Here is a 12,803-nt window from a genome sequence, read left to right as displayed (position 1 = left end):
TTGTATAATAATTGTAAAAAAAAGAGAAAAAAGGTTTCTACTTCATGGATTTTGCCTTTCACGGGTTCTTTTTGGAATGTAACCCCTGCGAAAAACAAGGGTTAACTGGATAAGGCGCACTTTAAAGCCTTAATTTAGGACAGAGCGCCTTATGGATTAATTCTGGGTGTGTTTACCAATGTCAAAGAGATTTTGAGAAGTCTTTCAAAATGTTTGGTTGTGTGTTTTTGTGAATACACTAACCCGGCTAATGTGTACTGGTGTTCGATTCTGCTTTTTTTCTGTGACAAGCTTGGGAGTTAGCATAGTCACTGTGACATTTGTTTTAGTGGTATCAGTCTGTTTTTATATGGAGTTACAGGCATTGAAAGTTTGTTTTAGGGCACTTCCACAAATGCAACTGCCATTGTGTGATGGGGGACGTTGGTAGAGTCTTCAAGATTTTACGCCGCCGCCTGATTGGTTGGAAAATAGATAGCATTGTCATGGATGTAGACGGTGGCCGTCAGGCGTCATTCTGTCATTGGCAATGGTTAGTGTGTACTGTTTAAAATTTGATTTCAATGTTTTTCTTCCATTAAACAAAATGTAGCATAGAAAATAACACCAAAATTATTATAATTGACTTACTTTTACTTATAAATGAAGTCACATTCTCTGGGTACCCTATAGTGAAGAAAACATGGTCCTGAAAATAGAAAAGTAAAGACTCAAAATGTATAAAAATATATATTTATTTCAGAAGATTTAAGGGCCACTCGTGGTTTTACACTATAATATTGCTGGTCAAACTTCTGGTACCTCACCTATTTGGAAAAATATAGATAATATCAGAACAATCTAAAATGCTGTTAATGGAGTGCAGATAGCCTGAAGATAAAGAAGTCACACTAAGTTGCTGCCTGCTAGACACTTTGGGAGAAGTGAAGCTGTGAGTGTGCACATGTGTGTAAGTAAGCCATTACGCAACTCTTAGTCCAAACCAAGAGGGAATTAGATTTAAGAAATAGATCTAATTTAAGATGATGGAGCACTTATCTCTAAATAGGAGCACTGGCACCATGTTCCATCATCTCTCCACTCATTTATACTTGCTCATCTTTGAATGTGGGCGATCACATTTGCTTTTCTGCTATGACAGTTACAACTGATTATTTTTGTGATGATTTTTTTCATCTTTTTGAATGCAAAAAAAAAATATATATATATATATATATATATATATATATATATATATATATATATATATATATATATTTCCCTTGGTTATGTTTGTTTTTGAAACATTTTTTTTCTTGGTGCTTTTAGGATCAACCAAACATTGCAATCAAATATATTCCTTTAAAGGTTTTTGGATTTTGTTTTGAAAAATGTATCTTATTCTCTAATGTGTGGCAATAACTTTAGACTTCCTCTCAATTACGCTTTTTCTTGTTCCACATTATTTTCAGAGACGTTTGTCTGCAGACACTGGTTTTTGGTTAATTCTCTGCACTGTCAGCCTGAGTGATGTCCAGGATATTCTCCCAAGCCCTCGAATTTCTGCTGGGATCCACAAATACCAGGTCTCACCTGCCTGTGTGAATATTAACTTTCTGCTGCACGCTGCAGCAAAGGCTTTCTTCAGGAGAAAATTAAATTATTGAAGTCAAAAAGATGTTAGTCGTGTTTGAAATATTGATGAGCTGTGGGATGTGTGGGAAAGCAGCATATGTGATTTACAAATCGTTTCTGCTACTCTCAAGTCTCACCTTTGTTGTTCATCTTTACATGATTTGGAGAATCTGCATGGAAATCGGAAGGAATCGTTAAAGTGCTAATGGAGTGGGTTTTTTTTTCTCCATAAAGAAAAATCCATCCATCCATTTTTGCAATCTTCTATAACCCTTTTGGGGTCATGGGGTCACCGGAGTCTGTCCCGTTTGCTGTTTGGCAAAAGGCAGGGCAAAAAGTAATAAACATTTTTAACACATTTTATGTCATGCTTATAATTATAAGTTGAACAAAATGTACATGGTATTAAAGTAAATTCTACTGTTTATCACAAATGACTAAAAAGACAAAAAAACAGGGCTTTTAGTGAAACGTTTTAGATTCAGGTAGACAATCTGTTTTGGTTTCCCTGGTGGTGGAGGGGGGGGTTACAAAAATAAATGCAAAAACACCACAGAAACAGAGTTGGACTCAATTGGAACGATCTGTGGCCATGGTAATGCCATGGGCTGCACACGGAACTAATTATAGAGTTATGATCAGAGAAGTGCAATAGCCGACATGGGACCCCTTCTGAGACGAGGCTCCATGGGTGTTTAAAAGCAAAGTAGAGCATTGCATGCAACATTTTCACCTAATTAATGAAGTGATACCCACAAAGCAAGCAAACATTTGAAGAAATCCCCATTTTGAAATTCACACCAGAGTTCTATTCTTTATCCACCCTACCCATTTGAATAGACACACATTGTGGCTGGGGGGAAACCTTTTAAGTATTTTTTTATTTTTTTATTTAAACAGACTATATTATTGTGCTAAAGACCCGCTCTGATAAAACAGTGTTTTTGGGGTTTTTAACATGTTCTTCATGCACTTTTTCTGCTGATGGAGGACATGAAAGAAAGAAAATGAATCAATTTACTATCTGAAAAAAAGGATCTTTTAAATTACACTTTTTGATGAGCTTTTTATTCAAAAATAAAAATTCATGAAAAAATAAATAAAATAAAATATATATACTTATTCTTTTTTCTGGGACAGAGTGAAATCTAACACCTAGAACAAACAAAAGATCTGATTTGATTTCTGATACCTGAGACACCTGTCTTAGAAAACAACACAGGTTTTTGATTTTGCCTAAAAGGATTAAAAGACCACTGGGAATGAAAAGATGATTGGAGTGAGACCTTAAAAGGATTTTTTATTATTTTTGACAAATAAAAAAAACATCTTCAAACACTTAAAATTAGATTTAAAATTATACAAAATAATCACAGAAAAAGGTCGTTTACTACAATTTTAATACAATTGTTGATTTGTAGGACCAAACGCTAAAAAAATAAGTTTATTTGCATTCATTTGAAAGTGTCAAAACCTTTGACCAAACCTGCACATTGCAAAAGTGATCCATTCTCCAGTTATTACCTTTTTAGAATTACCTCTCTGACTGCAAAGCCATTAAGCAGCATGATCGCCACTTTTAATAGCAGGAGTTTTTAACTGGAATTGAGGGCACTGAAAGCAACTCTATCAAGGTCATGCCCTTGGGCAAAGTGATGTGGTACATTGGAGCTCTCCCAACAAGAAGGGATGAGAGCTGTGTCTGAGACTCTTTCTATTAACGGCTAGAATCAAATTGGATGTGTGGGTGGGATTGAGTGCCATTTAACCTTCACAGGTTTAGATGTTTTTTTTCCCCTACAAATGGTCATGATCACATTCACACAGAAAACCTCTATTTTTGACTTAGAAAGAAACAGTTGAAGAGACTTTTTTTGTTGTTTTTTGAAAAAAGCTCTTTCTTTGCTTCTGCTTGTGTCTGTGCGCGTTTGTGCACTTGGCACCTCTGCATGAGTTTTTGAAAGCGTTGCTGGTTGTGTGATGGGCAGTCAGCAGAGAGTTAGAGCTCACAGAGCACAACACAACATCAGCTTCTGGCCTTGAGAATTGACAAGTTATGGCTGCAAAGGCTCTTAGGATGAACACACACAAAAGCACAAAATCACAGAAACATAAAAATGAACACAGTGAGCCTCTCTCTGCACTTCTGCCCCGGTTCTTACCGCCCATCATTTATTGGCTAATGTCTCTCCTCTACCCAGCCATCAAAATCCTGCTGCTGTGTCTGTTTTTTTTTTTTTTTTGTCTTTCTATCCTCCCTCTTCCCTTTAGAGAAAATATCAGCTGCATCAGCACTGTGCTTACCTTCCACCCGGAGGGTACACAAATGCCTGCTCACACAAACACACTGATAACTCAAATCTAAAAGAAAAATGACCTGATTTAGCGTCTTTCTGATTGCAGTTGTAAACATGCATACACTGTAAACCCGAATAAATTCAGCCCACTCAAAATGTATGAGGAAACTGATTACATAATATTTTTTAATTGATCTTACTTAAAAATTATAAGTTAACTGGAACTTAGAATATTTGAGTTGCCATTTAACACTTTAACTAAATTTAAACTACTACTTTTTACCCTTACACATTCCTCACTGGGTCACGGGCCTGCCAGACCTATGGTTGGTCAAAGTTCAACTGGTTTAACTTTCTATGTGCGTTCAATGGCCGGATGTTAAAAAAATGTGTAGCAACTTGTGAACATGAAAGTTTTTAACGCGAAGCCCGAAAAGCCTTTTTATTCATTTACTTAGACTGTTGAATGTTAGTTGATGATGAGAGGTGAATTTCTAATGAACTGCTGCTGCTTTGCAGAAACTATGTCATAGAAAACAACACAAGTTTTTGTTAATTTTGGCTAAAAACATTATGATCATGATAAAAGACCACTGGGAATGCTTTGAAAATAGATCAAAAGATGATCAGAGTGGCATTTTTTTAAAGGCATGTTTTTTGGGTAACAAAGGAATTCCTTTTTCCCTAATTTACTTCCACTCTTCAAGTTTCAGTCTTTCATTTCTAAAATCTTCTCTTCATTACCATACGTCTAACCTTTTCCCTTGGAGTCGACCCTTAACACCTTTTCTCCACCTCTCTCCTTCTCTTTCTCTCCCTCGTTCCCATGAGTAGTGGTTAGATAATTGGATGGGGGGGGGGGGGGTTTCTTCACTTAGACGATGGTAGGGCCAGACGGGTTGAGCGCCCTCTTAATAAAGCTTCTCCCAGGCCGTGCACACACTTAAACTAACACTCGCAAAAAGGTTACACTTGAGTGTGCATCCAAGCACAAACACACCTGCGAATCTCCTCTGTCGATTTTATTTTGGCAGTTTCTTTGCGTTCTAATAAACCCATTTTGTAGTTTCTCTTCCCATTTTTATCTTCTTGTCCAAAGCCCCTAAGCCCCCTACCCATCAGTTTATCACTCACTTGTGGCGCCTGCGCTGCATTTCCATTCAGACACCTCAGCTGCATTGATATCTCACATCTTTCCTTGATATCAGGCTGTCCCCAGACGTCTTTTTTTTTTTCCCACAGAACGAGCTGCGTGCCTCAGATTGCCATTGCCTGTATCGCATGCCACTATTTTATGTTTGCAAACCTTGCCAGCAAATCCACCGTCTGTGTGTTTCCTCTCAGTTTGAAATGTGATTCACAGCCATATCTGACTCACGGCAGATTGATCGGGAGTTAAATGCTCCAAACCTCAGTCCCAGTGGGTTGACCTCCCCTCCTCCTTGGGCCGTCATTTACTGTATTTTAGCTTGAGTGCTGCCTGATCTAAAAAGGCTGTCTTCAAACTTAATATGTGGTCATCCGAGAGGCATAAATGTGTCTCGCCATTTAGCTGACATCCACCTGCGATTGCAAGAGTTACTTAATGACTTAGTTACAACTGCCCTGACGAGTGGATATGACCTGTCTGTGGGTGAAAAATGGGACACCTACAGGTGGTCTGGAGAAAATTTTAGGATTGTAGACAACATGGTGAGCTTGTAGAGAGAAAATGTTCAAGCACAGTTTGCCCTGGAGGCGACAAGTCTCGTTTGAACACATAGACAACATGTAAGGGTGAAGCAGGTGAAACGCAGGCACATCCTAGGGATTTTTCTTTTTTTTCAATCTCCCCAAATCCTATGTGAGGGGCCCGTTAGTGATGTTCAGTTAATAAGCACATACCAGTTGTGTTATTTGACTGATAGAAATTTGGAAATTAGTCAGAGTTGAGCTTTTGTGGAGATCTTAAGGGGCGTCCTACGGTCACTTATGATTTAAGTGCATTCAGAAAGGAAAAAAATAAAAGAGTTAAGAATGCTAAATGTTTGATAGAAATACTTCAATTTTAATTTATATATTCAATTTTATTTATATAGCCCAATATTATAACAATAGTCGTCACAATGGGCTTCATACCGGTAATTGTATAATAAACATGAAATCATAAAGAACATTAAGTCAAACAGTACAATAGGTAATGGCTAAACTTAACTAAACAGACTAAACTAAACTGGGCATCCCTGCCCCTAGACCCTCTTTTGCGGTAAGGAAAAACTAAAAAAAGGATTCTGGAAAAAACGGAAGGAACCTCAGGGATGTCCTCATGAAGGAGGGATCCTCTCCCAGGACGGACAGGCGATGTACCAGAACACATAGAGAAAAATAAGCTTAAGACGGAATGTTATGCAGTCTACTAGGAAGTATCATTTTCTGTTAATTCTAAGCAAGTAGTTTATATTTTTGAGTTTTGATGTACCTGATTGTAATTCATTTTAATTACAGTGACAAAAAACTAGAGTAATAAGTGGAAATGACTCATTTAAAAAAGAAAAGAATACCATATTATTACAAATTGGATCATCCTAATAAATGCTTATAACATCTAAACTTATTCTTAGAGCATAAAATCTAAATTTCCAAAATAATGAGAATGACTGGCAGTCTGACTTGTGAACATTTAGCGAACTATAAAATAGCATATTTGAAACTGAACTCAAAATTACAGAGAAATTTGAGGTTTTTAAGTCTTAAATCAAGTTTTTCAATTGTCAAGAGTTGGAGCAAAAGGATTTCGACTCATTTTAATCCTTATTTCCTTACTTCTAAATCCTAGCTCTTCATGAGGCAAAAAAAACAAAACAATTCTTGACAGTCCTGATTTTAGGAAAATCTTTTACAGATGTGGAGTCAAGAGAAGTTTAAACCTCATCAAATTTTGTCAAATAGTTTGCAGTGCAAGTGCATGTGGAAGCTCAAAAGATCACAATAAGTTGTTTTTTTCTTTTGTTTTGTTTTTTCCCAAATAGAAAAACAAGCTAGACAGCTTGATTCCACACGGACAAAGCAGCAAGCCTGAACAGATCATAAAACACATTTTTTGTCTTGTTGAGTGTTTTTACCAAATGCTGCTGTGCTTTGAAATAAAAATCCACTTGGTGCTGTGAAGATTTCATACGTCAGCTGAGAAGAATCTGCAGCAGTGTGGACTGCTTATCATCCGTGCAGAAAACTGCAGATACGATCGATTCAGACTTCAAGAAAAAACAGATAAGGGAGTAAAATGAAAAAGTGAGTTCATAAGCATGTGAAAACTGTGACCAACAGGTACCAGAGTGCTGAGCTTAGCATTCATCTTAAGTTTTGAAAATAAAAGCAAGGGGCAAATGGGCAGAAACGTGAGTTCTGAGATCGAGAAACAGAGCAGATTCGGTGTAAAGGCTTTAAAAATTTTTATCCAAAATCAAGTTTGAACGTTTTGAGGCACGGGGTTTATGATTATCAAGTTTTATTGGTGGTTTAGAGAGAAATATAAATGTAAACAATAAATCTGTTGAGCTCAGAGAGAAAAAAAACACTCTCGAATCAGAAATTTGTGCATGTTATACAGTAAATTGAAATCTTTTTTTTTGCTTTAATTGTGCAACTGTGGAGGATTTCTTTATAGTAATTTATTTATTCCTGGTATTAACAATTTTTACAGGTTAATTGTGCATTCTGGCTTTTCTTAATGACAAATGCACTTTAATTTGGCAACAAAATTTTTTTAATGTCCTGTTTTATCTAAAGAGTAATGCACTTCTTAAGGATTTTTATGTATTATTAATTATTTTTAGTTGTAAGTTTTTGCCATTGGGTGCTTTAATGTATGAGTGTTGAACGGACCACTTTATAATTTTCATTTTGCTTGTGACAATTGCAATATATCTATCTAAAAAAATATTTTTGAGCTTTTTGCCTAAAGGTAGTGATAGAAGTTTATTCATGATAGGATTTTATGTACGAACAAATCAAACCTTCCATATTTTAGAAAAAGGTAATCTGAAGTCAAAATATCATATTTTTGTCAGACGGTAAGTGACTTTTTGTGTTTAAGCGATTTCAGCAACTTAAACTAACATTACACAATAATACGTCTACAAATTAAGTGTCTTTAAAAAAGCAATTACATTATAGGAATTAGTTTGTGGCAGGGATGCATTTTAATGGTCGAAAATAGAAAAATATTATTGCTAAAATTATAATTGATTGTTTTTTTCTGGAAATGTGTCAGCGTTATGAGTCTCAGTTAACCAAACCAACACCCCAACATGTCCATGTTCTATGAAGTTTTTTTTTTTTTTTTTCTTAAAGTTGGCATCAAAATATCCTAAAATCTCCACTTTAAAGCTCTATGTTTTTTGAGATCTCTGCAGTTTCTGGCAAAGAAAATTTTATCATGCAGACATTTACATAAAACCATAACAATGATTGGAAACAGGATTCATACATGTCTTTGCAAATTTGATGGCTTTTGTCTCACCAATATTCTCTGTTTTTCATTTTTTAGGCTAACAGGGTTTCAGCTGCCCCCTCCCATTGTAAGCACAGGCTCCAGGCTTACGTTGTGGTTACTGTCTGACTATGCGGTCAGCGGACAGGGATTCAAAGCTGTCTATGAAGGTAAGCTGGTCTATTTGCTCAAATCCCAAAGCAAAAATGTTGTCTCTTATTCAGAGGGATTTTAACATTAAAATCAATTGTGATCATTTTCATTCCCGCTAAAATTCCCAAACTAGGAAACCTTTAAACGTCAAAAACCGTGGAGAATTTCTTAAAATGTATCTATGACATTAAGCTGTCTGGTCTGTACTAAGACCCTTTATCATAGTGATATGTATCCTGAGTATGTTTTAATGTTGGGCTCCTTTAGCTCTATGCAGCTGGAACTGCAAAATAATAACAGCTCTTACTTGGCAGAATTTAGCAGTGTTGTTTAGATATTGTGAAGGTGGAGATGTTGGTTGGTGAAACATAATCATTAAACAGGACAGAAGCAATGGTACTATTGCATGGAAACCAACTTAATCGTTCTGCTTGCACTTTCTGTTTGCTTTTTACTGTTGTTGTTTTTTTCTTTTTTTGACTAGTAACTTAAATTTTCAGATGTTGCAGCTCAGGGCATTAAGGAAAATAACGTCAACCTTAAATGCTTAGATGCTGTGATTTTTGTTAGCAGGAAGATCAAATAAATGACATAAAGCCCAATGAGAAACAGGGGAAGGCGTTCAAAGTCATGAAAATTAACTGTTGACATTCTCACACGGGTAAAACCAACTGTGGTGACCCCAACTCATCGGGGGAAAGACATAGAAGCTCTGCTGTGTTAACATGTGGGGCTGTCTAATAATTTTACTTAGAAGCTAACAGAGCATGGACAAAGGTATATAGGCCATGCAAATCACAGGAATGCTCAACGGTAACAGAATGTATGGAAGGCAGTAGTTGGATTTTTGTCCTACAGGATATGCCCGTAAAAAATCATGATAATTTTACATAGCCTCTAGCACAATGGTATTATGTGTGCCTTAATTTATAATAAATTCATAATAAACAAAGGGAAATGTTGAATTCGGCTACACGGTAGCGCAGTGGTTAGCGCTCTTGCCTCACAGCAAGAAGGTCCCCAGTTCAAGTCCCGGCTGGGGGACATGAAAAACAACATCAATGGTCTTTCTGTGTGGAGCTTGCATGTTCTCCCCGTGCATGCGTGGGTTCTCTCCGGGATCTCCGGCTTCCTCCCACCGTCCAAAAACATGCTTCATAGGTTAATTGGCAACTCTAAATTGTTCATAGGTGTGAGTGTGTGAGTGAATGGGAGTGTGATTGTGGACATTCTACCCTGTGACAGACTGGCGACCTGTCCAGGGTGTCCCCTGCCTTCGCCCACAAGTGACTGGTATAGGCTCCAGCAGCCCCGTGACCCCGAAAGGGACAAAAAATGAAATAGAAAATGAATGAATGTTGAATTCTGAACACTTGAGTATGTACAATTTTGACCCGTGGTGGAGAGGTGCATAGTTTTGTACTCCAAGCATTTACGTTGAGGGTAAGACATTGAGGCATTTAGAGGTTTAGGTATTGGTGGATATGAACCCACATTTCCCATTTTATTAAAGCGCTACTCATAACTATCCTGACGTGTGGATACAGGCTTTCTGTGGTGGAAGAATTAGCACATTTGAAGTTTTTTGTGCGAGGCATGCAGGTGGTCCACATGAAATAGCAGATTGTAGATCACCCAGTAGGCCCATAGGGTATAAATGGTCATGCACATTTTTTCTACGGGTAAGCTACGAGTGACAAGTCGTAGCGGACGCTTAAACAACACACAAGGGTAAGTAAGGGGGAAGTAGGTAAAGCATGTCATACAGATTTTTCCTTTTTCACCCTGCCCTAAATCTTGCGCAATGCGCGATTATGTATCACATGCACGCCCAGTGTCTTGTATTCCCACAGGATCAGTAATTGCATCTTACTAAATACTAGAGAGTTGTGTTAGGTAGAAAGCCTCACCTGTATGTCAAAAGTGGGTGCAACTTCCATTAACAAATACTTCAAGATACTTTTACTTCTAGCATGACAATGGTGCATTTCATTTTCAACAACATCCCTTCAGGTGACCATTTGAACCTTAAAGGAACTACAAGACACACCTGTACACCCCTTAAAATACTAGTCTCGCCTCTCTCCGACTCTCCATCAACCCAAAAACCCACAGCACCTCGTATGGCTCAAAAATCTTTGTAGGGAATTTGGGCTTAGATCCTTCAGCACGGGTCCGGAACCTTTTTGGCCGAGAGAGCCATAAACGCCACATATTTTTAAATGTAATTTAGAAAGAGCCATACAATATTGTAGCATCCCTTTCCCACACTGAGGCACAGAGACTTAACCACTGTTAAGGTTCTTTATCCTGGTTACTGTAGACTGTAAGACTGTAGACTGTAGACGCTTCTCCCAACTTTTTATTCCCCCACTACTGCACCAACCCTCCTATATCCCTTATTCGGCCCATAGCTGAACCCTATTGGTCCAAACTCCCCAACGACAGGCTAAGCGACAGAACTCTGGGCCAATCAGCATCTCTGCTTGATGCGTTCAATGAACTCCGGAACATGGAACACCACCCAACAGCCACCCAGTCCAACTCAGTCCGCTGCAATATGTTTAAAAGTAAAAATACAAGTGCAATAAGTCTGTGGGTTCTTTTTAATAACATTTTTATGCTGTTGCTAATCAATGATGAGTATTTCATACCATTATTACGACTTCTGGTGCTGCATGGTTTTGCTGATGGTCTTGTCTGGTTGATACGTGGTGAGTTTAAGTTTCATGCAGGCGTTGAGACTTCCATTCGTTAAATGTGATCGTAGGTTGGTCTGAATGTTCTTTAGATGTGAGGAAGACTGCTAACATGAATACGTGGAGCCAAACACACACTGCAGTATGTGACGGGCAGCGTGTTTTTTTTTTTTTTTTTAACTTGTCCTGTCCAACAGCTGGGCAGACAGATGAGAGCTGAGGGCCTCTTGTGTTGGACATATTTTGCTTTAACAAGAGGGGTTATTAATCTTCTGACAAACCAAAGGTATGTCTGAATAAACCCCTTTTGTAATTGAGGCCAAACTTTATTAATTTCAATCATGTCTGAAAATCTTTGGTGTTGGACCGGACGGAAAAGGAAAGAGGGGAAGAAGAGAGAGGGACGCTAGAGAGAGGGGGGGTAGGGGGTGATAATAGGAGGGGAAGGGGGATAAGACCATGAAGCAGCATAAAGCAACAAGTTTACTGGTTGTTAATCATTATGGTAAGGTTCAAATGCAGTACAAAAAGGGCGGGGCCCGTCCACACACACACTCAAATGTTATAAACACACCTGCTAGCTGCAAAAATGTCCACCTGTCGACATGTACACAAAACAGATAGTGTTCACACGCATACTTATGCCTTAAAACCAACTAGTGTGAAATATTTCAGTCATTCAGTCATGCAAGCTATTAGTGCAAAGGTGAGCTAACACCAGTGCTCAGGTGAGGTTTTATGTTCTTCTAAAATGGATGGTGGAACGTGAAAAGAAGGAGGGAGAGTGCCCAGCCATCCCCACCCCAAGACCCCCACTGCAGCAGCAGCGGCAGCCGGAATCCCCCCAACGCCACACGGGAACCGGCAGGGAACAACCGCCGCCCGGGCGACCAAGCCCGCCACCCAGGCCAGGGCCAGCAGGGCCGCCGCAAGGCCCCCAGAGCCAGAGGCCAGGGAAGCACGGAGGGAAAGAGAGCGCCGCCCCAGCCCAACCAGGAGAGCAGCCCCCCCGCCGCGCCGGGAGAACCCAACGCAGAGCCCCACCGGAGAAGGACGCCCACAGCCCCAAACGAGCACCCCACCACCACCCAGGAGCAGCGGGGCAGCGTGTTTTAAGTTTTGACAATCCGTGTGCGATTCACCTTGCTGCCTGTGCCCACTAACACCCCCCCCCCCCCCCCCCCCTCTTCCTCACACATCCCATCCCCTGCAACTGTGCGCTCTTTCTCAGAGACGGGAGCGCATGGTCGCAGGCACAGCAATTCACAGGTTTCAGGCTATTACAAACTCTGTTATAACAGATAATAATAAACTGATAATGGCGCAGATTTTTCTTTCTCCAAGAACTGCTACTACTGCACGCCCCTCTGGCATCGCATCGGGCCCAAGAAGGACTGGTCTAATGAAAAAAGGATTTTATAATTAAAGATTTGTCTGTGAGCCAGATGTGACCATCAGAAGACATATGGCTCGCAAGCCTTAGGTTCCTGACCTCTGCTTCAGCAGATGACTACCAGTGAGCTGACACTAGGGCAGGGATTACTTTTTTTGATATAGTTGTTTTGATCA

General features: G+C 39.1%; 1 protein-coding gene across 3 annotated transcripts in view; it reads left to right on the top strand.

The window, feature by feature from the left end:
- csmd2 (CUB and Sushi multiple domains 2) overlaps positions 1-12,803 on the top strand; it is a 279,666-nt gene that overhangs the window by 38,565 nt on the left and 228,298 nt on the right. For all 3 annotated transcript variants that reach the window (XM_023959868.1, XM_023959867.1, XM_023959870.1), the window contains exon 3: positions 8,440-8,552. In XM_023959868.1, coding sequence (XP_023815636.1) covers positions 8,440-8,552 — 113 coding nt within the window. The remainder of the gene's footprint in view (positions 1-8,439; positions 8,553-12,803) is intronic.

Source organism: Oryzias latipes, chromosome 11 (assembly GCF_002234675.1).
Source record: "Oryzias latipes chromosome 11, ASM223467v1".
NCBI lineage: Eukaryota > Metazoa > Chordata > Actinopteri > Beloniformes > Adrianichthyidae > Oryzias > Oryzias latipes.
The sequence above is the reverse complement of the archived record's forward strand: the minus strand, read 5'-3'. Positions and strand labels throughout refer to the sequence as shown.